This window comes from Lemur catta, chromosome 11, assembly GCF_020740605.2.
Source record: "Lemur catta isolate mLemCat1 chromosome 11, mLemCat1.pri, whole genome shotgun sequence".
NCBI lineage: Eukaryota > Metazoa > Chordata > Mammalia > Primates > Lemuridae > Lemur > Lemur catta.
The window spans coordinates 38,662,285-38,689,158 of NC_059138.1; the positions used below are offsets into that span (position 1 = coordinate 38,662,285).

Here is a 26,874-nt window from a genome sequence, read left to right on the forward strand (position 1 = left end):
TTTGGCAATTCCCTCTCACCCCCATCCCCACCCCCACCCCCACTCCCACACTTTTTCCCATCATGAATTAGTAATCTCTTTGAGGACTATTAAGTACCATGAAGACAGGGAACTGTATTATTCTATATCAAACACCTGGGATAGTGTGCAGCCTGTGATAGGAGCTCAGCTGATGCTTGTTCAATGAATTTATGTAAAAATACTTTTTAAGGAAAAGTTATTTTAAATGATTGAAAACATTTGGGTCCCATTAAGAGACCAGGTATTCCTGTTTTCGTTGTCCTTCCAAAATCTCTCTTCCCTCTCTCTTCATAATACTATGATGTTATTCGTGAAGGTTGTTAGCTAGCTATTCAAGGTAAACAGAAACATTGGTTTTTTCCTGGGAATTTTCCATTGTTGAATGATATTATGTATCTTCTGCTTGTCCTTTTCACACTTCCTGTCTCTTGTGGACAAGGTGCCTAAATGACTTAGTGTTTGAATGGTGATGCTATTTGTTGAGCATTTGGAATTTCTAAGGTATGGGAACCTTATCTGTATAGTAAAAATACTTAGAAATTCTGTTTATAGAAAGAATTGAAAAAATCCTTCTCCAGTGGAAATAATTCAAGAAAAGCATTGGCCTTGCACTTAGATCACTGGCTCTTTATAAGTGGGGTGGGGGGTGGGGAGTGTGTTTTAATGTGGTAAGGGTTTGAATGTTTTGGCTCAAAACTTTCCTTTAGTCTAATGCTATAGTGTTGTCTGGATACTAGAGCTGTTCTCTTTCTATTTAAAGTAAATCCTCCTTTTCCTACAATATTAAAAATGTATGCATATTATTAGCCATCAGGGAAATGTAGATCAAAACCACAATGAGATACCATTTCATATCTACTAGGGTGGCTAAAATCAAAAAGATAATAAGTGTTGTTCAGGATGAAGAGATTGGAACCCTTATACATTGCTTGTAGGAATGTAAAATGGTGGAGCCACTGAGGAAAAGAGTTTGGCAGTTCATCAAAAGTCTAAATATAGAGTTACCATATGACCTAACAATCTCACTCCTAGGTATATACCCAAGACATATTAAAACATATGTTCATACAAAAAGGTACACATGACCCTGCATAGCAGTATTATTTATAATAGCCCCAAAATGGAAACAACCCAAATGTCCATGAAGTGAATGGATAAACAAAATGTTGTATATCCATATAGTAGAATATTATTTGGCAATAAAGAGAAATGAAGTTCTGATACATGCTACACAAAAATGAAATTTGAAAACATTATGACAGTTACAAAAAAACTTTTATTTGATTCTATTTATAGAAAATATCCAGAATTAGCAAGTAGATTAGTGGTTCCTTAGGAATGGAGGGGTTGGAGAGAGATGGGGAGTGAATGCTAATAAGCATGTTAGTTCTTTTTGGGGTGATGAAAATGTTCTAAATTACATAGTGGTGATGGCTGTGCATCCAAAAATCATTGAATTGTACACTTAAAAGGTTGAATTGTGTATGTGAATTATTTTTTCAATAAAGCTGTTATTGAAGAAGTACATACAATTGACCTTTGAGCATTGTGGGGGGGTAGGGCAGTGACCGCCTGTGAAGTTGAAAATTTAAATATAACTCTTGACTTCCCCAAAATTTAACTACCATAGCCTACTGCCTTGCTAACATAAACAGTCAATTAATACATATTTTGTATATGTATTATATACTGTATTCTTTTTTTTTCCTTGTACATGGGCCACCGAGTTATTATATATACTGTATTCTTACAATAAAGTAAACTAGAGAAAAGAAAATGTTACTGGAAAACTATATATTTACTATTCATTGAGTGAAAATGGGTCATCATAAAGGTCTTCATCCTGATCATCTTCACACTGAGTAGGATGAGGAAGAGAAGGGAGTGATCTTGCTGTCTCAGGGGTGGCAGAGGCAGAAGAAAACCCACATGTAAGTGGAGCCACACAGTTCAAACCACTTGTTCAAGGCCAACTGTATATAGATACATTGGTTTCCATGAGCATGAATTATCTCTGGAATGATACACATGGGTTGCTTGTGGGAAGGAGAACTGGATTCCTATGGGGGCAGGACTGGAAGGGGGAGTTTTATTAAATATTCTTTTGTGTCTATTGAATTTTGTGCCATGTGATTATATTACCTGATATGCAAATAAATAAAAGTTAAACAATGACATATTAATAGCTCCTCTCAATTTTACTATGTCCAGGTCCTTCAAGGGTTAGATTATCTACACAGTAAGTGCAAAATTATTCATACTGACATAAAGCCAGAAAACATCTTGATGTGTGTGGATGATGCATATGTGAGAAGAATGGCAGCCGAGGCCACTGAGTGGCAGAAAGCAGGTGCTCCTCCTCCTTCAGGGTCTGCAGGTGAGGCAGCTAAGCCAGCTTGGTTTTGGTCTGTTTGGGAGCATTGTGAGTTTACAGAGTTGCACATTGGAGGCAACTGAGTCAAATGTGTATATATGAGAACTTTTTATGAGAGCTTTGTTGTTGGAAATATCTGCACCCTTTTCTTGAGAAGGAAGGTACCCCGATTAAATTATATTTTAATATTTGAATTATTGACCTTTGTTCTCCCTTAAAAGGTCATTTAAATTCTTAGCTGCTGCTTCATCTATATCTGAACATTTTCTTGTGTTGACAACTTCTCTGCAGAGGAGAATGTATTAACCGGTTTCTTGTAACCAACCTTTAGTCATCAGAATTTTTTTTCTAGCTTCAGTTTTGTCAGAATGATTCCTACTCTCCAGTTAGCTATATCAATCTGAGTTTAACTAGTAGTTTTGGAACTGGTTACAGAAGACCTAAGGGTGGGGAAGAAGACCAACTGACTGGAGTACTGGCATATCTTTGTTTCTAATGGTGGCTGTGAAGTGTGGATGTGTTCTCATACTCTTCCACATTGTGCCTTGTGAGTCGTCTGGCAAGGTACAGGCAAAGGGCTGAGGCTCCTGGGACCTCACCGCATCTCATTTTACTATCATCAGCGTGTTGTTTAGGTCAAGCTTTTGGTGCTGGTAGGGTCTAATCACGTGATTTCTAGACTACTTACTGCATACTTGCTGCAGTGTTTGGTTTAGTTTAGTTATATGTACATCTAATCCAAATTGTTCACTTTATTATGTCTAAAACGAATTTGGTTTGGCAACTATGGGGAATTTGTGAACCCGTCTCCATTTTCTTAAGTTATAAGCTAATGCTTTGGGATTAACTTTTTGAGATGTATTGATGTTTCATTTTGGATTAATAAGAGAAATGGTTCAGTATGATCAACTTCTGTTATGCCTTTTAAGAGTGAGTCATTTGTTTGAGTTGGATAAAGTTTCTCTAGATCCCTATGATTAAGAAGTTCTGATTATTAACAGTTTTTGAAGTCAGGTAGCCTTTAAAAGACAGTAATTATTTCATTTTACAATTCGAATTACCTGCATAAAGATATGTGTCTCTTTTCCTCTAAATACTCATTTTGTTTTATTTTGTTTTAGTGAGTACGGCTCCACAACAAAAACCTGTAAGTACTTACACGTATACTTATATTCACCATGTCAAAAGGGACTACTGTTGAGCTTTTCAGATTATAAAAAATGTTCTAATATATATTAATTTAAAAGGGAGACATGTTTATAAATGCTGTGCATCCTCAAATATTTAAGACTTACTGTTTTATTAAGTTGAAGTGATTTTTACAGAGTCGGAACAGTTAAAACTGGTCCAAGATCGATTGATCTTATGTATTTTCTGGAATGCTGTTAGCCAAGTCTGGTGAAATGTGAGGCGATACAGAAAGGGTTTGAAGTATAATTATTCTAAAACCACTTTACATTATTTCTGATTGGCTTCTAAGTTACCTGTTTTTCTGAAGCTGTTCTAATTTTTTTCCAGCCAGTTGTTAAATATGAAAGAGTGATCTATTTTATGGTCCTGTCAAAACCCTCCATCCAATGAGACAACTCCAGTTTGGAACGGAAGTTCCAGAACAAGGGGGAACTGCAATAATTAGGCTTCCTGGCCTGCTGAGGGAGCCTGAGTCATCTCCCATAGTTCGGCCTTGGCCTAAGGCACTTGAGTTTACTGATCATTTGACAGATTGGCAGCTCTCATTGGCAGTACTTTCCAAGTTAGATGGCCATGACTGGAGGCAGACAAGAACTGTGGCTTTTTCTTCTTTCCCCTTTACTTCACGTGCTCATTTCGTAGAGTTCACGTTGTCTTGGCTGTTGATAACAGCTCAATATGAGAGACCACACACAGTGCAGTCGACCAACAGTGAAATATACCTGCATTGGCAGGGTTTCTTTTTTGGCAAGGAGGAGATGAGATGATGTTACTTTGTATGTAGGCAGCAGCAAATAACTTGTAAGAGGAGAATATCCAGTTTTCTCAGAACTGGTGAAGACTTACTGGATTTAAGCTATATCCCTCTGAGGGCAGGACCTGGTGGTAGACCCAGCGTATGATATTAGCCAGCACCAATTTCCTTTTTTTTTTTATTTTTACTATAACTCTAACCACAAGGTGGATCTCATGTCTGGACTTGTGATTTTAGTTGAAGGTGAAATGAAAAAACAGAGTTTATTGGTATTTACCATGCTGTCCAGAACTACTATTATGTGGTGCTTTAAAAAGAAGCAAACTGACCTGTGGTGTTTTCTTAACATATTATAGATAGGAAAAATATCTAAGAACAAAAAGAAAAAACTGAAAAAGAAACAGAAGAGGCAGGCTGAGTTATTGGAAAAACGCCTGCAGGAGATAGAAGAATTGGAGCGAGAAGCTGAAAGGAAAATAATAGAAGAAAACATCACCTCAGCTCTACCTTCCAATGAGCAGGATGGTGAATACTGCCCAGAGGTGAAACTAAAAACAGCGGGATTAGAGGAGGCGGCCGAGGCAGAGACTACGAAGGACAACGGTCAGTGTAGTCAGGGGCCCAGGAGCTCCGTTGACGGGGGCCTGCCAGGTCACCACAGGGACTGGCTTTGTGCTGCCACTTCAGCTGTCGAGGGTGATTCTCTCCAACTCCCTATTTGGGAATATGGGATACAGCCTGGCACATTGTGAGCCATATGCCAGAAATATGTTAACATTTCAAAATAGTTTTTTAAAAAATGCAGAATGTCTGAGAAATGCACCACATCTCTATCATGCTAATGATGGTCCTTCCTTTATTTTGTAATTAACCTTTTACGTAACTCTGTTGTACCACAAACCGTTTTCTTAAGATTGCAGAGGAGAGGGTAGAAATAAAAATGCAACTTTATTTATAAATAGTTATTTTCCCCCAAAGCTAACTTTTCTCATGAGGAGGCCAGTTATTAAATAAATGAAAAATGAGATGTGGAAAACCTAAAGGTTTTGTCCCAAAAGCCAAGAGGTGTTTACTCTGTGGTAAATAAATTAAGCACAATCAAAATATGTCTTGTTGAAGGAATTAAGTGCTGCTGTATTAAGGAGAGTAACAAGTTCTAATTCTTAACCCATCAACTTTTTAAGGTGAAGCTGAAGACCAGGAAGAGAAAGAAGACACTGAGAAAGAAAATATTGAGAAAGATGAAGATGATGTTGAACAGGAACTTGCGAACATAGACCCTGCATGGATAGAATCACCCAAAACCAACGGCCATATTGAGAATGGCCCATTCTTACTGGAACAACAGCTGGATGATGAAGAGGATGATGAAGACGACTGCCCAAATCCCGAGGAATATAACCTTGATGAGCCAAATGCAGAAAGTGATTACACATATAGCAGCTCTTATGAACAATTCAACGGTGAATTGCCAAATGGACGACATAAAATTCCTGAGTCACAGTTTCCAGAGTTTTCCACTTCGTTGTTCTCTGGGTCCTTAGAACCTGTGGCCTGCGGCTCTGTGCTTTCTGAGGGATCACCGCTCACTGAGCAAGAGGAAAGCAGTCCGTCCCACGACAGAAGCAGGACGGTGTCAGCCTCCAGTACTGGGGATTTGCCAAAAAGTAAGTGTTGCTTCCCATCAACTGTCTGCTTTCAGTGGTTCCAGGGTCATGCCATTGACAAATGCCATGAAAGGAATTGGATGGAGGTAGCAAAGCTATGTATGTGTGCACTGATCATTTTCATTTTATTATTTTTATACCCGTGAACAAGTGATATTGAAAAATATGTTCTGTGCCACTAGGCTTTCTCTTTCTCTCTGCATATCAGATCTCATTTCTGAGCTTTCCTCATTCTTTCTATATTTAGTCTGTGACATTAAAACCTTTGCAAAAATCTTCCAGCTCTAGCAGTGTGTACACCTTGTAGCTTTCTAGAATGTGTAGTTTAGTTTATAATTTGTATCCTCCCATCTGATAGAGTTATGTTTAGTATTTGTTTGTTTTTCTATTTAAGATAAAATATGCCTTCTATTTGGCTCTATTGAGAAAGAAGTGTTGTATTTTCTTCTGACAGTTGTTCCTGATTATAGGACCTTGCCATTGATAACTGGCCAAGGACTGTAATTTTAAGGAAAGTGCCATGGATTAAAATGTAATGACAGATTGTAGGTTGAATCTTGTGTTCTTGTCCACCTAAGAAGGCCCTGACTTATTTTGGGAGTGAATGCCAAGTGACTTTAGCAAGTGAAAACTGGGTGTTACAGTTGGTTTCCATTCTGGCCCGCAGTGGAAAAGCTCAGAAACCTCCTCTGCTCCCTCTACTGACAAGACTGTTTAACACAGGAAGAGTAATTACTGAGCCAGCCCTGCAGACAGCCCAGCCCCAGCCATTCCTGCAGCCCCTTTCCTTCCAGCAAGATGCCGACTGCATCCTGATGTGAGAGCTGTTTGGTTCCACAACTGGCCATAACTCAGCATCCTAAGAATGTGTTTTCTTGACTTGGCTGGACATGGTCAACTCCTGCTCTCCTTTACCCTGGCTAGGGAGGGTTTGAAGGTGCTTATAAAATGGTTTCACATGGAATGTAGGTTCATTTCTAGGAAAGAGCAATAGTGAAATATACCTTCTCCAGGTTTGTTATTGCTATTGTAGCTCAGTATTTACCTAACTTACAGATAGGTAAAGATACAGAAAGTGATTTACAAATTACCTTTTAAATTCATTTTTATTCATATTTATTTTGTGAGTAGCAGCTTGGGACAGTAGCTTCAAATACAGTCAGCTCTCCTAATCCACGGGTTTCACATCTATGGCTGCAACCAACTTCGGGTCAAAAATATTCAGGGGGAAAAGAACTCCTTTGTCTGTATTGAACATGTACAGACTTGTTTCCCTTGTCATTTTCCCCTAAACAATATAGTATAAGAACTATTTATTTATATAGCATTTACATTATATTAGGTATTATAAACAATCTCAAGCTGATTTAAAGTATACAGGAGGATGTGCATAGGTTATATGCAAACATGATGCCATTTTCTACCAGGGACTTGAGCATCTGTGGATTTTGGTATCCTTGGGAGGTCTGCAAACCAGTCCCCCTGTGGATAACGAGGGACGACTATATATCAGATTAAATCTCAGCTCAAAACTTAATAGTTATGGGACTTTGGTTTCTTAACCTCCCTGAGCCTCAATTTATTCCTCTATCAAAGAAAATGTTATTAGTATGGAATCAAACAAAACAAGTAAATGGTATAGGTAGATAAATAATAACACGGAATATATAGTAACAAAAAGATTCTCAGTGACTGTAGGTTGCCTTGGTCATCACAAACCCTGCAGGGAGCACAGTTGCTACTTCTGTTATTGTGTTGTCAATATCCCAGGTCCCAGCAAGTAGAAAGGCTTATTTAGCACAGTCACTTGGTTTATAACTCATAGATCCCGAGCCCAGGCCTCCTGGTTTCTGGTCCTGCTCTGTCTGCCACATCATGATTCACAGTGGGAAGGGGGCAGGAGTAGGTGGGTACAGGTTTACATCTAGAAAGAGAAAAAAATTCCCACATGACAAAGAAAAGTAGGGGAACCTCAGGTTGAGGTTAATTACAATGGGTGAAGAGAGGACAATTTCTAATTTAGGTACAGTGTAAAATTCCACTGGAGACAGGTGATTAAACTAGGAGCATGTTCCTTGGGTGTAAAGAATCATTAGGTACTTAGGCAGAGACTGTCCACATCTCTCGATAGGTGTGAGCCTGTGCTGCGGTCCCAGTGTGTCACCTCTTAGGAGGCTCTGGCTCACACGTGGGTCCCACTCTGCTGACCCTGCCACCTCAGCCTTTGTCCTCCCTCAGTGTTGCTGGCTCTGCTCTGTCCTGTCCTCCTCTGGGCAGTTCCTTAGTCTTCAGGCGTCTTAAATGTTGGGGTCTCCCTGATCTCTGTTCTCAGCCCACTTCTCAGACTCTTCACACGGGTCTTCCCTGACGGAGCTGAGCCTGCCCGTGATATCTGCTCCTTAGTGTGGCATTGACGGCCAAATCCACGTTCACTCTGCAACTGTCAAGTTCCAGCAGTGTGCTAGGCCCTGTTGTGAAGACTGAGGACATAGCAGTCAACAAAGCTGCAGTGCTCTTGCCCTCATGGAGCTTACGTTCCCGCGAGGGTAGGTAGCCAACGAGAGCTGCCTCCTGCTAAGCCTGGCGAGGACAATGTAGCGTGGCAGGGGCTGCTTTAGATCCCATCGAGACAGTGACAAGGTATCATTTGATCAGAGACCTGAAGGATATGAGGAAGCAAGTCCCGAATCCAAGGAAAGCACATTGCTGGCAGAGGAATCTCCTGCTCAGTTCTCCTGTCTCGAGGTCCACTTATCCACCTGTTCCCATGACAGCTCTATCTGTGTGTCACTAGGGAACCTCAAACTTGACACTTCCGAACCAGAGCACCACTTTCCCTGCCCACCTGCTAGACATGCTGCATTGCCTACACTTGTTACCACCATCTCGTGTCGCTCCTGTGAGTCACCTGGTCATCGTGTGTCCGCCCTCTTTCTTCTCTCTCATCCATTGGGTCACCATGTTCTGTCAGTCATACCTCCGAGGTAGGGGTCCTCCTTGCCTAGCCCGAAAGCGAGCACTGTCACTGCTCACCTCACCTGTTACAGAGGCTCTGTGCTGGCCTCTTGGCTTCGTGTTGTCTCCAGCTTTCATCCCCACCTGCCTTTCAGACTGCTCTTCCACATAGCTGTTAGGATGTTTTTGAAATATGCTAATCAAACCAGTCTGTTCTTCTGCCTGCAGTTTTTCACAGCTCCCACGATCGATCGCAGTCTCCCTGCATAGCCAGCACCGCCCGTGGAGGCACAGGGAGAGCAAGTGTTAGAACCAAGAACATCTCTATATTTTTTTTCTTTTGAAGAATAGTACAGTGAACAACTATATATCCTCTGTACAGACTCAACGTTAACATTTTGCCAAATTGTATGTATTTATTTTATACACACAGTGTATGCTACAGATATTAGGACACTTCATTCCTACATATGTAAGCGTTCATCTCCTGAGAGATGAATTAAGGCATTCTCTATCATAATAATACCGTCCCGTCATCTGTAAGAATATTAATAATTTCATAACACATCTATTATTTATTGTATAGTCAAATGTCCTCAGTTATCCTACAGTTCCCTTTTTTCTTCTTCCTGGTCCAGGACACGATAGGACAGGATGTCTTGCCTCCTGGCAAGGGCTTCCTGTGTCCTCCACAGGCCACAGCTCTCTTTCCCCTCTCTTCCTCCCGGTCATACCTTCCTTAATTGCCTGCTCATTGCTCCTTTTCAGTATCTTTCTCCTGACGGGAATGTAAACTCTTTGAGAGTGCAGCATGTTCTTATCTTTATATCCTCAGCATCTAACTCAGTGCTAAGGTAAATATTTATTGAATAACAAACAAATGAGTAATATTTGGTTATATTCTTCTACTCTTCCCTTTCTCCTACCTTTTTCTAATCAAAACTTTACTCTCTCCAACATACATACCATCCCTAGTACCTGTTACATTAAGTGGAAATAGGAGGTGAGATTTTTTTTTGTTGTGTTCTGTTTTATTTTTTATCAATCGCAGCCTCTTACCAAACAGGCCTTTTCAGTGTTATTAAATTCTAGGGATAACCAGGGACAGGATCTACTTATCTAGTCTTTTCTTGGAGGCACTCAGTTTTGGTTTCTACCTTGGTCATTTGGTAACCAGGGGCAGCTTCCCCTGTGGGAGGTGTGTTTTTGTTTCCTGTGTGGCAGGCGTGTGGCCTCGGGGCTTGCAGTTGGCCACCTGGTACCACAGGGACATGAGGCTAGAGAAACAATCTTTCTTGAGAGTTTATGTAGGTCCTTGTCACTAGAGCAGAGTGTACACATTAGGGAATAGTAGAAGGTGGCTTGGGGCCAGACTGAGAAGACTGAAGAAGAACTTGAATGCCAGGTTAAAGAATGTAGACTTTTTTCCTGGAGTAATTTGGCAGCCATTGAAGATTGAGAAGAGGAGGCAGGGTTCCTCTGAGATTATTAGGTTATAGAGCCATAGCACTGATCTTGGCTCATCACATCTGAAGGACAGAGGCCCTAGAGCAGGGTGGTCTTGTTTGGTTTTACTTGCGGAATATATCTGGAATCCTTTCATGTCGCCTGGTGGTGATCCAGGTCACCTTCAGTCCATGCCTGCTGCTGTAATGCAGCCTCCACGTTCATCTCACTTTGGCTGGTGCTCCTCAGTCTGTTCTCGCTCCAGCAGTCCAGAGAAATCTCTCAAAAGCATGTCCCATCATCTTCCCTTTCCCCCTTAAAAGAGGATCTCCACTGTTTTTCTCACAGAGCTATGCCCCAGGCATCCCTCATTGAAGTCAGGGAGCTCTCCAGTCTGTTCCCTGGTGGCTCTCTGATGTCATCTGCTCTCAGATGGTGTATGAATTACTGTGCATTTACTTTATTGTCCATGTTTCCAGCTAGTACATGAGTTTCCAAATTTGGGGCATGTTTCTTCATGCTGTGTTCCCAGTACCAAGACAGTGCTTGGCACATAGATGGTATCATCTTGGCACATAGAAGGGACTCAGTAATTATTTGTTGAATGAATGGGTCAGGTGTTAGCATTAAATCTCCTAGTTCTGCTCCTGTTTCCTTGGGCCTAGTGCTGAACCTCCTCCATATGGAGAGGATATTCATGCCTTGCTTGTACAGACGTTTTATAATGTGAAGTTGGTGTGTGCGTAGCACAGTGCCTTGTGCATACGTGACGGCAGCTGTCTCTTCACACGTTGCTGTCTGTTGTCTTACTAGTTTCTAGGAGAGCTTCACGTGGAACGGAAGACCACAGTGTCACCCAGAGACCGGGTTATCAGAAAGTGAATTAAGGGCCCCAGCCCTTCCTAAAATGAAATCTTCCCGCTTATTCGCTTCTTGGTATAATAAGCAGAGCGAAATTGCGGGCTTTTCATTTTGGAAGGACAGCTACAACTTGGCCTTTGTGTCACCAGTATCCATGAGAAGGAAAAGCTGTGGCCGGTCACAACAGGGGTGATCTAATCAGAGGAGGTGCAGAGCAGAATTGCAGTGATTATGCGGATGCAGCAGGCACAAGTGTGTGTGTTTAAATGGGTGTTTGTGGACGGGTGCTGTCAGGTTCCCTAGTACTAGGAGAAAAAAGTCAGAAAAGCAGAATCTCTTTTACCTCCTGTTGTGTTCTTATACAATTATCAAGATGAATTACCTAGTATGGTTTGGAACACACTGTATGTAAGCTGGGTAACTGTTTACAAATCTGACCCAGGAGGATAGCAGTATATCACCAACGAGATTTTGTTTAGTATAAATGAGGGATATTAAAAATACAATGAACTGTATTTAGATGTGTGGTGATATGTCTTTGAGAGTGTATTTCTTCTAGCTTAATTGAATTATGCAGCTCCTGGGAGGTGTGTTTAAAAACAACAACTGAGAGTGGGTGGCAGATTACAGATCACCTCCTTTCACTTGAGTACCCTCAGATAACAGCCAACTCACAGTTACCGGTGCTCAGAAAGGAAAAAGAAATCAAATCTTGCGGTGGTTTAGGAGGACCACAGTACGACTAATGTGGCTTCATTCTCTTCTCTCATTAGAACTACTGTCTGAAGTGTGTGGAGGTGGGACGCTCCCTTGGGTTTCCGCCTCTGCCTGCCCTCTGGTCCCTCACTGGCCAGTTACAGCAGCCTCAGCCCCTAGAGGGTGGTTCAGCGCTCACAGCAGAGCGAAGCCCCTGGATCTAGCCGGTCAGCCAGATGCTGTCCTGACTCTCCTGTGTTTGGATTGTTTCTTGTTTCTTTGGCAGCAAGGGGAGTGGTCTCTTCCTCTTCCTCTTTTCCTAAAAACTGAGCCTCAAAAAGTTTGTCATTTGGCAGTCTTACAACTTATAGGTGGTGAAACTTAGATTTGAATCTAGATTCTTCAAACCTCAAATTCCATTTTCTAACGTGCTGATTCTCCTTGATGAAGTGACATCAGGGATTCATCTAGTCATTTCTAGTGTTGTCTGTCTGTCTACTGGTCAACATTGTACGTTTATCGTGGAGCTCTGTTCTCAGCCGCCATCCATCAGTGTATACATTTTCCCTCCTTTTGTGTTCTGTGCTGCTTTCTTTCTCATCATTTTCTGAGTTCCTGTGTTTCTTTTCCTGAGCTCATCCCAGCCTTTGGCCAGGCCCCACCGTAAAGATCACCATCTGTATACAGAGGAAGCAGGCATGTGGAAGGTATCAAGAAGGGAACATCTGTGCCTGGCTGGCCCAGGTTGAGCCACAAGCCCGAGGAACAGGTCTCAAGGGCTGAGATACTGGCCAGAATTCTCCTGGCATCCTCAGGAGCTCCGTGGGTGCCTTGGGGGACTTGCCTGCCTATTGCCCTCCTAACCTAAGCAAGGCTGGCATTCCTGCCTGGATGGAACGTGCTGAGGAGTTGGAGCCTCCTTGCACACCATGGGTCCATAGCTCAGGTATACCCAAAAGACATTTAGTTCATTTTAGCAGTGCCCAGCTTTGAGTGAACCCCAAAGGGCTATCCAAGGTAGGTGTTTAATGTTCTGCATTGAGCAGGCTTTTGTGTTTGGTTTGTAAACACTACTTCAAAATCACTTCTAAAATAAAAGCTATGATTACATTTCATCCTTAAGAGAAATCTGAGCTTGTAGGTCAGTTTGAGGTTTGGGGATGAAGATGCTAACTTCAGGATTTTATTTTTGGACCTCACCAAGTTATTTTTTCTTTGTTACTTGCTCCCTGGTTAACGATGGTTGATACAGGCATGGTCCAGGCTTGTGTGAGAGGTGCTTCTGGTCCCTGAAAGCCCTGGGAAGCCTGGCCCTGTGCCTGCCTTTGAGATTCCCTTGGGATCACACTGGAATTGAGAGTTAACCTCAGAGGCTGCCTTTGTGGCCCAAGCCATCTCAGGGGACCTCTGCCTAAGTCTTCCTTGTCTAAAACTAAACCAGGATTGATTTAATCTGTATTTGTTAATCAGCTATCTTCTAGGCCTTGAGGTGTGTGTGTGTGCTCAGCCCAAGCAGCAGGAGATGTAGGGTGTGTTGGGTGTGGGTGCCGGGGCCCTGTGGTCCTGGTTGTCACTAGGAAGTAATGGGTCACCCACAGGATCACGCTCTGCCTCTGTGCTCCCCGTAGCAGCACACCAGCTCGCAAGACCTGCCCTGAGGGCCTAGGTGTCATGGGGAGCGGCCACAGGGACAGGCAAGGCCACAGCAAGGCCAGAGTGTTCAGTGCTGACCAGCGGGCAGGGGTCAGGGTTAAGGAGCAGCAGCAAGGCAGTGACCGCAGTGTCCTCTGGGCTGGGCAGCCCTATTTGCTCTTTTTTGTGGAATATTTTCCAGAGGTGGGAAGATTTTTAATTCTGTTACTTCAGTTCAGTTTACAGTGTTCCAGGCCTAAGTGATCGTAGACCACCCTTTAGGGGAGGAGACTGTGTCCCGGCAGAAACTGGGCTTACAGGGCGGACACTCACCCAGGCACTAACTGTCCTGCTGTTTGCTCATGCCAGCAAAAACCCGGGCGGCCGACTTGTTGGTGAATCCTCTGGATCCACGGAACGCAGATAAAATTAGAGTAAAAATTGCTGACCTGGGAAACGCTTGTTGGGTGGTAAGTAGAGTTTCTTTCTAAAACATTTTTGTCGTGATTCTGTGTGAGAAGACTTTTTAATGTCTGTGTTCCTCCATGGTAATGCGATCTGTTCCCTTCCAGCATAAACACTTCACGGAAGACATCCAGACTCGCCAGTATAGATCCATAGAGGTCTTAATAGGAGCAGGTTACAGCACACCTGCTGACATCTGGAGTACGGCATGTATGGTAAGAATGGCCTTGGCCATTTTCTTCCCTCTGTTGGCCATCCCTTTGATGCTCTTGATGGGGCCGTCGCCGGGGCATGTGATCTCAGTTTTTCTGACTTCGAGGCTTGTCCACTGTGGGCTTGGTGAGGGGAAAGTTGCTGCCTTGGGTGCCTTAAGAATGGGAAGAATTCTCCTCATGCCTGCCCTGTGTTTTCAGCCTGGTTTGGCTTGGTCTTGGGAGAGATGGTCTCTTCTTAAGTCCCTGCACAGCACACGGCCCCGACAGACTCAATTGTGGCGACACAGTGACTTGATGTAATTCCTTTTGGCCCCTGAGCGTGTGCAGGTTGTTGAGTGCTTTCCCCTTCACTCACGTTGTAGGGGAGCAGGAGACAGCTCTCTCTCCGGGGGAGGCTGCTGAGGCTGAGAGGTTGGAGCCCTTGCAGGTGGCCTCTCCCGGGGGAGCCAGGGTGCAGGGCTCCTCACCCCCTTCCTGACCAGCATGGATCTCCCTAGATACCAGCACGTAATCGCACTTCCTTTACGAAGAATGATGGAGAGAACATTTTGACTGATTGTTCTAGGATGTCCAGTCACTTTTCAGACAGGAGCAGTGGCATTTGCTCCCTCTGACTGAGGCCATTCCCAGAGAGAACATTCCAGAGAGAGCGTGGTGATGTCTCCCTAGAGGCAGCAGGTGCCTCTTCTGTATCATACCTGTTGCTGCTGCTGGTTTTGCACATCACAGGTTGGTTGTGTCTGAGCTCTCCCCATCTGTTGTCATTCTTGTGAACCTACGACTTGGTGTCACCAGTGGTCCCTTGCCCAGGAGTAGTTTTGAGTCCTCTTTCTGGGCCCTGTTTCCTAGCCAGCTCAGTGCTTTTCTCTCAGAGGGCTCTACTCTGTCGTTCCCACACTGGGAGAGGTGGGTTGCTTACTGTGAGGGTTTGTGCTTTTTCTGTTTCCTGTTATTTTTTATCCAGATTCTCTTCTGATGTTTAAATGAAAGGGCTTGTGTGTAAGGCACGTGTCTTCTTGCTAAAAAAAAAAAAAAAAAGGCAATGCAAAATAAATATGTTAATTTTCCATTTAAAGTTTAACAATTCTTTTGAATTTACTATATTTTATGTGCTCTAATGCTGAAGTAAAAGCATTGTGTTAAGCACGTAGTTCCAGACAATATGAGAAAAAGTAGATGTTTTGTGTCTTTCGGGTTAGCATGATCTGATGCTAACTTGAACTGATATGGCCAAATAGGTCTGAAACATGGGCCTTTCTAGCCCCTTGTTCTTATGGCTAATATTAGATAATTTTAAAATTATTCACAGTTTTTGAGTTTTTCTGCATTGAAAACCAAGTCCCTGCCTTGGCTAGGTATAGAGAAGAATGGTCAAAAGAATTGGTGGATTCACTGTGATGGTTTCGTTGAATTTAGAGACAACTATGTGGCGAGGTGTTTGCCCCCCTCTGTATGCCCCGCAGAGGGAGGCCATGGAAATGGGGCCAGGGAGCAGCGGGGAGCAGCGGAGCAGCAGGGAGTAGCTCCCTGGGAGCCAGGGTCCACACAGGATGAGGGAGGCCAAGCTGCACTGGTCACCAGCATTAGGCCCTCCCTGAATTAGGTGCTAAGAACTCTTTCAACTCTGAAATCCCATGCTTCTAATTTTGGGTATTAAATTTGGTGATATAATCAGAAAAATAGGACAAAGATGCTGTGAGAAAATGGTGGAGCTGTCAGCATGGTTTTGTGCCATGTTATCTGCCCTGCCTGCCTTAGACAAGGATTTATCCTCCACTCAGGCTCTGTGTCCTGCCAGCTGCTTGCAGTGTCTCTGTGGGTATGGGAGTGTGAACACAGTGACAGGCCCCAAGGGAAAGCATTCTCTGTCTCCTTTCACCTGCCCCTTTCCCAAGAATTAAGCATAAGCTCTCTCAGTGCTCCTTTTGGTTTTTGTTTTTTTCTCGGCTGGTTGTCATGAGAGTGATTTTTAGGAATAGGCAACCCTCATTCCCTGCTGACCCCACCCCTGAGGCCATGGCTGAGAGGTCCCTTCAGTTCTTCCTCTGATAACCTGGGAGAGATGAGGCAGTGTTTCTCCACCTCCACCCTTTTGTTGAAGTTTAAAAATATTACAGCATATTAAATTTGACCTTGTAATACCAAGCTGTCATAAAGCCACAGATTGTTCTTGGTGCTAAATCCTGTAGTCCTTTGAGTTTTATATATAGCGTCAAATCTCACAGAGACTCCGCTGGGAATAAGAGCTAACGGGTTTGGCCGAGTCCCCTTCTGTGTCAGGGAGGAGAACTTTAGGTTCTGCAACTGGAGAAGCACAACAGAATGAGGCCTGGTGTCAGTTTTCAGATCTGTTTTTCTTTTCTTGAGCTTTGGGGCCCTTCCAGGTGTAAGTGTATATGATGTAAAACTCCTGTGTGGCTGAAGTGCTGGTTTCTCTGCATTTTTGTGTCAGAGTCCCTAAATAGGTAACTTCTTATGGACTCCATGCAGAGTGCTGGTCAGTGCCAGAGAAGCAAGAAAAGCCATTCTGACAAACGTCACTGAACGTCTTCAGCACTGGTCATGTCACAGATTAAATAAGTGACCTTATTTAATCAGAATGGGGTACTTTGGCGTAGGAAGGCATTTTAGGAAAGAGGCACCTGGTCTCCCAAGAATCCAGAAACAGAGGCTGGTCCAGGGGAAAGCCCTCTGAGGGGACTAGGACAAGCACAGAAGGCAGAAGCCGGAGTTTCCAAGTATTAAAAGTAAATAGTTAAGGTTATATTGGGAGTAACTTGAATTAAAGGCAATAATCTTCCATTTTTTTTATGTTGCTAGTGGAAAATTGTAAAGTAGAAAAGCAAGTGTTTTTGTTGTAATGTGCATTCACCCTGTTGTACAAGTCATATTTGTTAAGAGAGTATTGTCACTCTCCAAAGAACTAAAACTAGATGACATTACAGGGGAGCTTCCATCTTCCCTCTTCCTTTTTTAAAAAAATATTTCATTGATAGGCTTCTTTCAGTGTTTCATTGGAAATATATGGGGTGTTAATCAAAATAGTCATCTTTTAAAGAACACTTAGGTAACATTATTTTGGTGTTAGGCAGCAGGAATTACGTACAAAGCCGGGTACGGTGGCACACTCCTGCAGCAACTTGAGAGGCCAAGGCGGGAGAATTGCTTGAGCCCAGGAGTTCAAGTCCAGCCAGAGACCCTGTTTCTTTAGGGGAAAAATAAAAAAAAAGAAATATATACAACCAGATTGAAATATTTCTGAAAATTAATTAAAGAGTTAGAACTCAAAGCAGGGGTGAAAGAGCAACTGGAGCTTGCATTAGAACTTTCCATCCAAGTGAGTTTTCAAGTCCTCTTTCTCCCTAATTAGGGTGGTCACGTTTTTTGTTTGGCCTATATGGGATTAAATTAATTGCTTCCCAGACTAGAAAGACTCTTCTGGCCATTGAGTATCTAATCCAGTCGTTGCACTTGGAATTGGGGCCAAATGTAGGGTGTTCTGTCCTGATGTGGGATTAGTTCAGCTGTTTATATTGCATGGGGCGGGGGGCCAAGTTCAGGCCTTCTTGGGTGCTCCGCTGGTGCCTTCATGCATCTGCAGTGCTGGGACGACCAGTCCAGCCTGTGCTGAGCCTCGGCTTGTCTGCGTCCTGCTTAGACCCCAAGCTCAAGAACCAGAGCTCTTTGCAGGTGCAGCTGGCAGCAGTCTTATCACCCTGCTTTCCTCCTTCAACTGACTCACATGCAGTCTTTTTTAAAAAATGATGAAAATATGATGTGGTTCTGGGCTGACGGTGCCCACTCCTGGTTTGTTAAAGACGGTGCTAGGAGAGACAGCCCCTCGCCCAGGCTGGCAAGTCTTCCCTTCCCAGCATTCTGGTCATTGAAAGAAAGAGAAGGTAGGTTGGCACAGTAAAGCTTTCTGAGTGTGGCTTGTCGGGGCAGGCGTGGGGGCAGCCACTGACCCACAGGTCCATTGAAGGGGGCACTGGGCCTCTCAGCACCTGTCAGAACAGCAAGATCTCATTCAGGAGAGAAGGAACTACGAGAAAACCCAGAAATGGGATTTAGCTTATTTTTTTTTCTTTTTTTCAAACGTCGTATTATATTTGATCAGCAGAGCAATTGCAGTTGCTGCCTTTGTATATTGTTACTAACTTAAACTCAAGGTCCTGAGCTTTTTTATGAGCAAGGGAAGTGGGAACAAATGGCCCTCCCTACGTGCTGGATGCTGAGGGCTGGCTACAGTAACCCAGGAAGCCCACCCTCCTTGACATCTGCTTCGTCTGGCCTTGGGGGCTTTTTCGTTTCTAGGTGTTTCTTTGATTGCGTCAGAAATAAATGAAATGATGATGGAAATAGATGAGGAGATGCTGAAAATAGACCTTGATATACATGAAGGAAGCAGCAGAGTCTGCTGTTCAGGGGGCCCAGGTCAGCAAGCTGGTTGCGGGCAGGTGCTCGAGTCAGACAGGCCTGCTTGAGTCCTGGCTTGAGTCCTCCCGGCTCTACAGTTCATAGAATGGGGCTGTGCTTTGGCCAGGCCTGCACATAGGTGCAGCTGACTCCCTCACTGATGTTTCACTTTTGCGTCCTGCAAAATGAAGAGAATTCATAGCCCGTGTGTGTGTGTGTGTGTGTGTGTGTGTGTGTGTGTGTGTGTGTATATGTATGTATGTATGTATGTATGTATGTATCTTCCATTAGGAGAGGTATAAAAATATTCTTGAAGCTTTTTTGAACTTCTGAAAGAAAGAAACAATTAAGCATTGAGTACTTCTTAGAAGGCTTTTTGGTTTGATTCAGATCGTCATAAATTGTAAGTCTCCTCTATAAGGAAAGCAGGTTGCTGACTTGGGGGCCAGCCTCTGTGAAATGCTTATTAGCATGTCGTCTGTTGTATCCTAGGCATTTGAGCTGGCAACAGGAGATTATTTGTTTGAACCACATTCTGGGGAAGACTATTCCAGAGATGAAGGTGAGTATTGCTGCATTCTGAATATCTCAGTCTGGGTCTCCTGCCAGTTCTGAACTTCTGGAGGGTGCTGCGTGTTCATACGGAAATAGAGCCATGTTTTGGTTTTCGAACACCAAATTCAGATGCTTTTCCTTTGAGTTTGAAGCCCCCTCAGTCTCAGTGAATGGGCAGGGCCTGCCTGGCACAGGCGGCACTCCGGAGAGCCCTCAGGGGCCCATGCCAGCCTCTCCTCTTGGTCTGGCACCAGGGCGTGAGCCCAGCTGGCCCAGGGAGGACAGGCTGCACATACCTGAAGCCTCTCCGTGGTCATTTTGTCCGCTGATGTGCCGCCTATTTCTCCGGCCTGTTTGGGAGCTGAGCTAAAAAACCCAGGAATTCTGGCTTGAATTCCATCTATAAACCTGACCATCTCCATGCTTATTTGCTTGCAATGCTGGGGTGGCCTGGGGTGAGCTGGCCTCAGTCACTGTTACTGCTCCAGATAGATGGTGCCTGAGGCCTGCCAGTCCCACAAGCCTCTGCATGGATGTGCTGCAGACATTGTTGATTTGAATCTAATTTCTGATTTTTTACTAATTTCAATTTTTTTCCCTCTTCTTTTATCCCATCCTTCCCTTTGCCCCTCCCATTCCCATATCCTTTTTTTCTCTCCTCCATAGACCACATAGCCCACATCATAGAGCTGCTAGGCAGTATCCCAAGGCACTTTGCTCTATCTGGAAAATATTCTCGGGAATTCTTCAATCGCAGAGGTAGTACCTCTTCTTTTTGAAAAGCGCCACGATGCAGACAGAAATGGAATAGCAGCTGCCGATTGTAGCATTAATGGTGACAAAGGCATTTCTCCTACATTCAAAAAGCAACCCAGCAGAATTCCTGTGCTGATTTAAAAGTTGTCGGGGAAGACTGTGCTGCAGTCACCCTGTGCACTGGCCCCTGAATCCGGCTGCATGGGGAAAGCCTGTGCTTTTGGTCATTCAGGTCGCGCTGTTTCTGTCTGCGCGGGCGGTGGTAGTGTCTGCATGCAGTGTACTGATTAAACTGTCGTGTGTTTCTGTTTTGCTGGCAATGTTTCCCATGCAGATCACATAGCATTGATCATTGAACTGCTGGGGAAAGTTCCTCGAAAATACGCTATGTTGGGGAAATATTCCAAGGAGTTTTTCACCAGAAAAGGTAACGGTATTTATGCAACAATAATTTTCAGCATAATCCTCTCGCAAAAGGAGAAATTGTGCATTCGTGTTTGGGCAATGGAGAAAGATCTGGACTTTTACAACTGGGGATTCTGCTGAAGAAAGCTCTCAAGAAATAAACCTGACCCATCTGATATCTGTGGAATAAGCATTTGGAAGAGAACAACCTTCCTAAAATTCTTTTTCTACTCCACCTCTCTCCCTCTTATGCCAAGCACCAATCCATGTATTCAAGTATTTGTGAAAAGGAGTTTAAGTGATTTTTAAAAAGCAGCGAGGTTTATCTTTCCGTTTTTTGTGTTCAGGGACCCTCTTTAGTGGAACACAGGCAGCCTAGAAATGGGATTAGTGAATGTCCATGGACATCTTTGGTCTCTCTGAGCTGTGTATGTAGTGAGTGTACATAGTGTTCTTATAAATCAAGCCTTATTTTCCCATTATGTCACAGTGTGTTGCAGTGGTTTATTTTAATGTTGTGGTTATCACTGACCATGAACAGCTGTTTCTTTGCCCTGTGTATCCCCAGTTAGCAAACAATCGTTAACAGCACCCAAAAGCCCCAGGACTGTTTTTAAAGAACCCTTCCAAGGGCTGTATTCTTTTGTGATGAGCATAGTTGGTCCTCTTAATTCATGTTGCTCCAGCTTAGATGTTTTTGGTTGTAATACCCTTTAATAAAGAACTTTCAAAGTTGACATTGAGTATGACATGGAGTTTCTAGAAATTTTTGAAAGTCCCAGGTACTCTGTCTCCTCTGCTTTAGCCAAATTTGGAGAACCAATTTGACTTTATATTTTCCTATAAGATAAATTTTTGTGGAGTAATAATCCTGTATTACTCACTTTGGTGACTGGTCTGGGAAAACATTCCCCAAACCATGTTTTCCTCTAAACTCCACAACTATCAATACAGAAGAGGATTTCTGTGGCCAAATATGGGGTTTTTTTCTCCCTCGCACTGAGCAGTGGACACCAGCTAGGTGTCCTCTGATTCAGTTCTGACACCATGTACCTGGAGGTAGCATCAGATCCCACAGGGTGACCGCCCACCCCACGATGCCAGTCACAAGTTGGGCTTCCAGAGCTTCTGACCCACCAGCTTCCAGTGGGGTTCCCACAGCCCCTCCCTCTTTGGGTTCAGTTAATTTGCTGGAGCAGCTCACAGACCTCAGGGAAACACTTACAGTGACTGATTTATCATAAAGCATGTTACAAAGGATACAGATGAAGAGATGTGCAGGGTGAGGTATGGGGGCAGGGGCGGGGTGCGCCACCCTCCAGGAGCCTCCTCGTGTTCAGCTCTCCGCAAGCTCTCTGAGCCCCGCCCTTTTGGTTCTTACAGAAGCTTCATTATTACACGGGCATGATTGACAACCGTGTAGAAATGTGATCAGACCGAAAGCACATGGTCTAAAAAGTCCTGTCCAGATTCTTCCTGGCCTCCCTGTGTAGCATTCCCTCCAGGGCATGAGGCAGGACCCTCTGTGGAATGAGGGTCTTTTGACCCACAATCAGATTAGAATCCTGCCTTGGGCAAGTGAAAGGAGGACAGCAGAAGGTCAGAGAGACAGATTCCGTCTGCCGAGGCTGCTCCTGAGGCCTAAAGTTCCCCAATGTATAACAAGGACTACGGGAGTTATGAGCTGGGAGCTGTGGATGCAAACCTATATATATATATACATATATATATGTATATATATATATATATGTATCTCGTAACACCACAGTGATGCTCAGCTAACCAGTCCTCGTTTTATCCTTTTTTTTGAGACGTCTCACTCTGTTGCCCTCGCTACTGTGAGTGCCCTGGCATCAGCCTAGCTCACAGCAACCTCAAACTCCTGGGCTCAAGCGATCCTCCTGCCTCAGCCTCCTGAGTAGCTGGGACTACAGGCATGTGCCACCATGCCCAGCTAATTTTTTCTATATATATTTTAGTTGGCCAGATAATTTCTTTCTATTTTTAGTAGAGACGGGGGGGTCTCACTCTTGCTCAGGCTGGTCTCGAACTCCCGACCTCGAGTGATCCACCTGCCTCGGCCTCCCGGAGTGCTAGGATTACAGGCGTGAGCCACCGCGCCCGGCCCATTTTATCCTTTAAACTACATTTTTCTGTTAAATGTGTGAGGTCTGAGAGCCGACCGTGCTGAACGTGGTGGTTCCTGCTGTACTTACCTGGGCGCTGTATTAATGTTTGGTGCTAAGAGCTTAGTCCCTGAGCCTGGATCCTGTGAGCCGGGTGCAGTCCCCTCTCCATGCTGGCCGAGTGGAGTGCAGGGCCCTGCGTGGAACCAGGTGTGGTGGCAGAGCTGGGGGTAAACCTGCCGTGGGACTGGCTCCTCCCCCGTCAGGAGGGTCCGTCCGGGCTGTGCTGTTGCCCGGTGTGGGAAAGAGGATGCCTACCCAGCACGCCGGGCGGTGGCAGCTGCTGCTGTCACTGCCACAGCACAGTTACACACAGGAAAACAGGGAGCTTTTGAATTTCTACACAAAGTTTCCTTAGGAAACTTCCAGAAAATGTTACCTGAAAGTGGTTGAAGCAAGGAAAGCTCTGGATCGTTGTTTATTTTAATGAAGGCAGGTTCTGCCTTCCACATTTCAGAATCTTTCCAGACCCTGCAGGAATGGCCTGGCCCCCAGGGGGGGACCTGGTTCCTAGGTGACTTGCTGTGAACCCCAGCTGAAGTCGTCACTCTTGGACTTCAGATGGGAGCTGGGCGGGAGGGTGGCCCGTGAGACACAGCCTGGTCTGTTGTGGACACAGACCGTGACTGACCTGACAGTGCTCCGGGGGGAGGGAGCGGCCTGAGAGGCGAGGCCGCAGCGCTGCTCCTCCAGCCCGGCGGGCACCCGGGTGCCAGGGCCTCATCTGCCTCCCTGGGCATCTGGTGCGGCGAGGGGCGAAGGCGCACGGGGATTCTTCTTTCACAGAAGCCTTTCCTCGGCAACAAGGGGCTGCTCACAGTGACCGGGCTCAGATTTCCCCCTTGTCTGTTGTCTGCTGCAGAGGGCTTGGGGACCACCTACTGAGCACGGTAGGAAGTAGGGGAAGAGGGACCAAAGGAAAGGCCTGGAATGCTGAGGAAATGAAGTCACAGGAGTGATTCTTAGGAGCCTCTCCGAGCAGCCTGTGGTGCTGGCGCTGCGCTGGGAGGCAGGAGGCAGCGCTCCTAGGCCGGGTGCCTGTGCCCGGGGGGCTGCAGCCAGAGCGCCCGCCCTGGGACGGCTTGTGCACCTGCACCTGCACCTGCAGGTTTCCTCGCCATCTAGGACTTGTGTGCTTGGGTTCTTTTTGAGTAGCTTATTTGAAGGTGCCTGCAGAGTCAAATGCATTTGGCTTCCTTCTCAATGGTAGACCAAAACCGTTTTGACTTGGTGTTACTGTGGTAACTAGAGTACCCCTTCCCTTCCTTTGGATGTAAGGGAAAATTTGTGACTAGGTGACAAATCTCCTAAAATGACTGGGAATTGGGACTTAAGTTCTTTCCTGATTACTGTGTATTCATAATGGCTGTGGAGATCAGAAGGGATTTAGCTTTTTACAGAAGTCTCAGGATAATGTTATGAGGAATGAGGCCCTGTCATGAAAATAGATTTCACCATGTCCCTTAGGAGGAGGGGAATGGTTTGTTGCATGAAAGATGTGTTTTGGCATGTCTCCTAAGTATATGTGAATGTACAGTTTGAGAATAATGGAAATTTAAAGTGTATCCATTTAAATTTCTTTTCTAAAATACCTTTGTGCCAGAACTGGTAAAGAACAAAGCAGAGTTTAAAACTGTGGATAATTTGTTTAAGTCACATTTGAAAGTAAGTTCCTGATCGAGAGTGATTTCACAGGAGCTTTTCCTGCTTTTTGTCCTCCTGGGCGAGACACAGATGTTCATCCCACCCCGGGGCCAGAGAAGAAGAGTAGGGCCTGTGTGTTACAGCTAATCGTGGAATGAAGCTGATTGACACCTTATCTTCTTGCTTATAATTCAGGGAGTAATGATCATGACTAGTTTGAATCAATCTTTGTCTAGGAAGTTTAAAAATTAAGCCAGATTTTGGGCAGGGAATGTACTTACTGCTCTCACCCTATGAAATTAATCTCGGAAGGTTAATTGCTGTTTATTCCTTCGAGTGTGGCTCTTAGCCCCCAAAGGCCAGTAAGAAACGAGTGTGTCAAGAGGTGGCCTAGTAGAAATCACCACCTCTGTGGATTTTGACCCTGCCCTGTCTCTAAGAAGTGGGTGGTCCCCCAGAAGTGTCCCAGCCTTCAGGTGATGGTGGGAAAGACAGTGCAGCCAAGAACAGACTTCACTGGGCTGCTGACCAGGAATTCTTCTGACCCATCAGTAGACATTATTTTACTCAAAATTGCTGTGCTGAGGATGGAATTATTAAAGAAGATAGTTTACTTTAAAAAAAATAACAAAACTAGTTTCTGAATGAGGGCAAGTGTGTTGGGATAAAAGTGAATGTGTACACAGGTGTGTGTGTCAGACTAAAGGCCTTAAATGCAATTGAAAATTTCAAAAGTGTGACATGCAGGAAGCTTCTGTGTAGCATCATAAAACCTACATTGCCCGTGTGTTAGGGCAGGGTCAGGAGAAGTGCTTTAAAGTGGAATAGCCAGGGGACAGTGCAGGGATTCTGAGAACTGTGGGCCTAAGCCTGGGAGCTGAGTTTTTAAAAGAGATATTATATTGCATATTTTTAATTTAATGTTTGAGCTGAAACTTGTTAGAATGTTTTTAACTTATCTCCAGAACACCTAAAAATCAATAGATTCTTTTATTGTTATAAAGAGCAAAGCTCTTTTGTGGGTGATTGACAAATCACATGGGCTAGACATTGTTACTGCCCCTCCCTGATTTTCTTGTTTTCAGGTTTTAAAATAGTCTCATGTCATTGCAGTTTTATAATAGCAGAGATAAATGCCAAGATCAGGCATCAGAATGATTTATGAACTTGTAGGGTGTGCTCTGAGGGCCTTTGTTGCCTTTGGAAACACTGGCAAGGAAGGGCAGGGGCCACCCTGGAGGCCTTGCTGTGTGCGGGTCAGTGCCTGACGCCAGGAGGGTCATGGAAGGCTTAGCCCAGGGCTGTTCTCAATATGAGCTTGACTCTTTGTAGAAATAACTAAGTTTCCTGGAACTAGGTAATGAGTCTTAAAACTTTTAAAACATAACTGGGCAAGGTGGCTGTAATCCCAGCACTTTGGGAGGCCAAGGCGGAAGGATTGCTTAAGGCCAAGAGTTCTAGACCAGCCTGAACACAAACATGGTGAGACCCCGTCTCCACAAAAAATAAAAAAAATTAGCTGGGCATGGTGGTGCGTGCCTGTAGTCTTAGCTACTCGGGAGGCTGAGGCAGGAGGATCCCTTGAGACCAGGAGTTTGAGGTTGCAGTAAGCTATGATAATGCCATGGCACTCTAGCCTGGGTGACAGTGTGAGACCTTGTCTCCAAAAAAAGAAAAAACAAAAAGCAAACTACTTTAACCAGCGTTTCATCTTAAAACATTAATTCTGAGTTATAAAAAGTCTTTTTATTCCTTCTCTGTGATGAGGACCTTAGAAGATGAACTCTCTGAGCACAGGGCTTGGTCTGTCTTGTTTACTGCTGAATCCTCAGTGCCTAGATTAGTGCCTGGCAAAGAATAGGTTCAGCAAAAGAAAAAATTTTTTAAGCCAGTCAAATTTAGCAGTGGAGGGTTGTATACCAACCAGCTTTAGTGACACTAATGTTAATAAGTTCTGATAACCCATTACATTACCATTGGACCAGCCTATTCAGCAAGTATTTACCTATGAAAGTTAGAAACATTAACATGTATCTTCTCTTGGTGGAAGACTTTGTGAGCAGGAAGTAGGGTGACCGTGTGTTCCAGCGTGCCCGGGCCTGTCGCAGTGTAACGCCTGCTGTCCAGGCATCATTACTTATAGTACCCCTTCACGCTCATGCCTGGCCCTGCTTGAAGGCTGCGTAATAAAGGATTCCCCTGCCCCTCCCCCAGTCATAATGAAAGGATGGCATCTTGATGATTCTGTGCCCTGGAGGCAGTGTAGTGACACAAACACCCAACAAAGACACTGCAGACTCACAAACCACAGGCCACACAACTGATCAGAGATTTTAGTATTTTAATCATTCAATTTTAAATTTTAGCATATGGTACAAAAAGCAATGACATGATTGCTGTAACAGGTTCAAGTAATTTCCATTATAGTTCATCCCATTTATTCCTGTCATTTACCTTGAGCTACTAATTAGTGAGATATTTGTTTTTCTTGCATGCTTTAATACATTCTTTGGAAGTTATTTTGTTATATGCTTTGTATTCATTTTTTTAAGGATAACTTTATTGAGATATAATTTACATACCATACAATTCACCCTTTAAAAAGTATGCAGTTCAGTAGTAGAATATTTACAGA

At 44.2% G+C, this 26,874-nt stretch overlaps 1 protein-coding gene across 8 annotated transcripts in view; it reads left to right on the forward strand.

Moving 5' to 3' along the window:
• SRPK2 (SRSF protein kinase 2) overlaps positions 1 to 26,874 on the forward strand; it is a 210,698-nt gene that overhangs the window by 178,533 nt on the left and 5,291 nt on the right. For 3 of the 8 annotated variants that reach the window (XM_045564630.1, XM_045564631.1, XM_045564636.1), the window contains 9 exons: positions 2,233 to 2,398; positions 3,517 to 3,542; positions 4,697 to 4,943; positions 5,525 to 6,007; positions 13,967 to 14,067; positions 14,170 to 14,277; positions 19,186 to 19,255; positions 19,915 to 20,007; positions 20,339 to 20,431. In XM_045564630.1, the coding sequence (XP_045420586.1) occupies positions 2,233 to 2,398; positions 3,517 to 3,542; positions 4,697 to 4,943; positions 5,525 to 6,007; positions 13,967 to 14,067; positions 14,170 to 14,277; positions 19,186 to 19,255; positions 19,915 to 20,007; positions 20,339 to 20,431 (1,387 nt within the window). The remainder of the gene's footprint in view (positions 1 to 2,232; positions 2,399 to 3,516; positions 3,543 to 4,696; positions 4,944 to 5,524; positions 6,008 to 13,966; positions 14,068 to 14,169; positions 14,278 to 19,185; positions 19,256 to 19,914; positions 20,008 to 20,338; positions 20,432 to 26,874) is intronic. The other 5 variants (XM_045564638.1, XM_045564632.1, XM_045564634.1 and 2 more) reach the window with 2 other exon arrangements.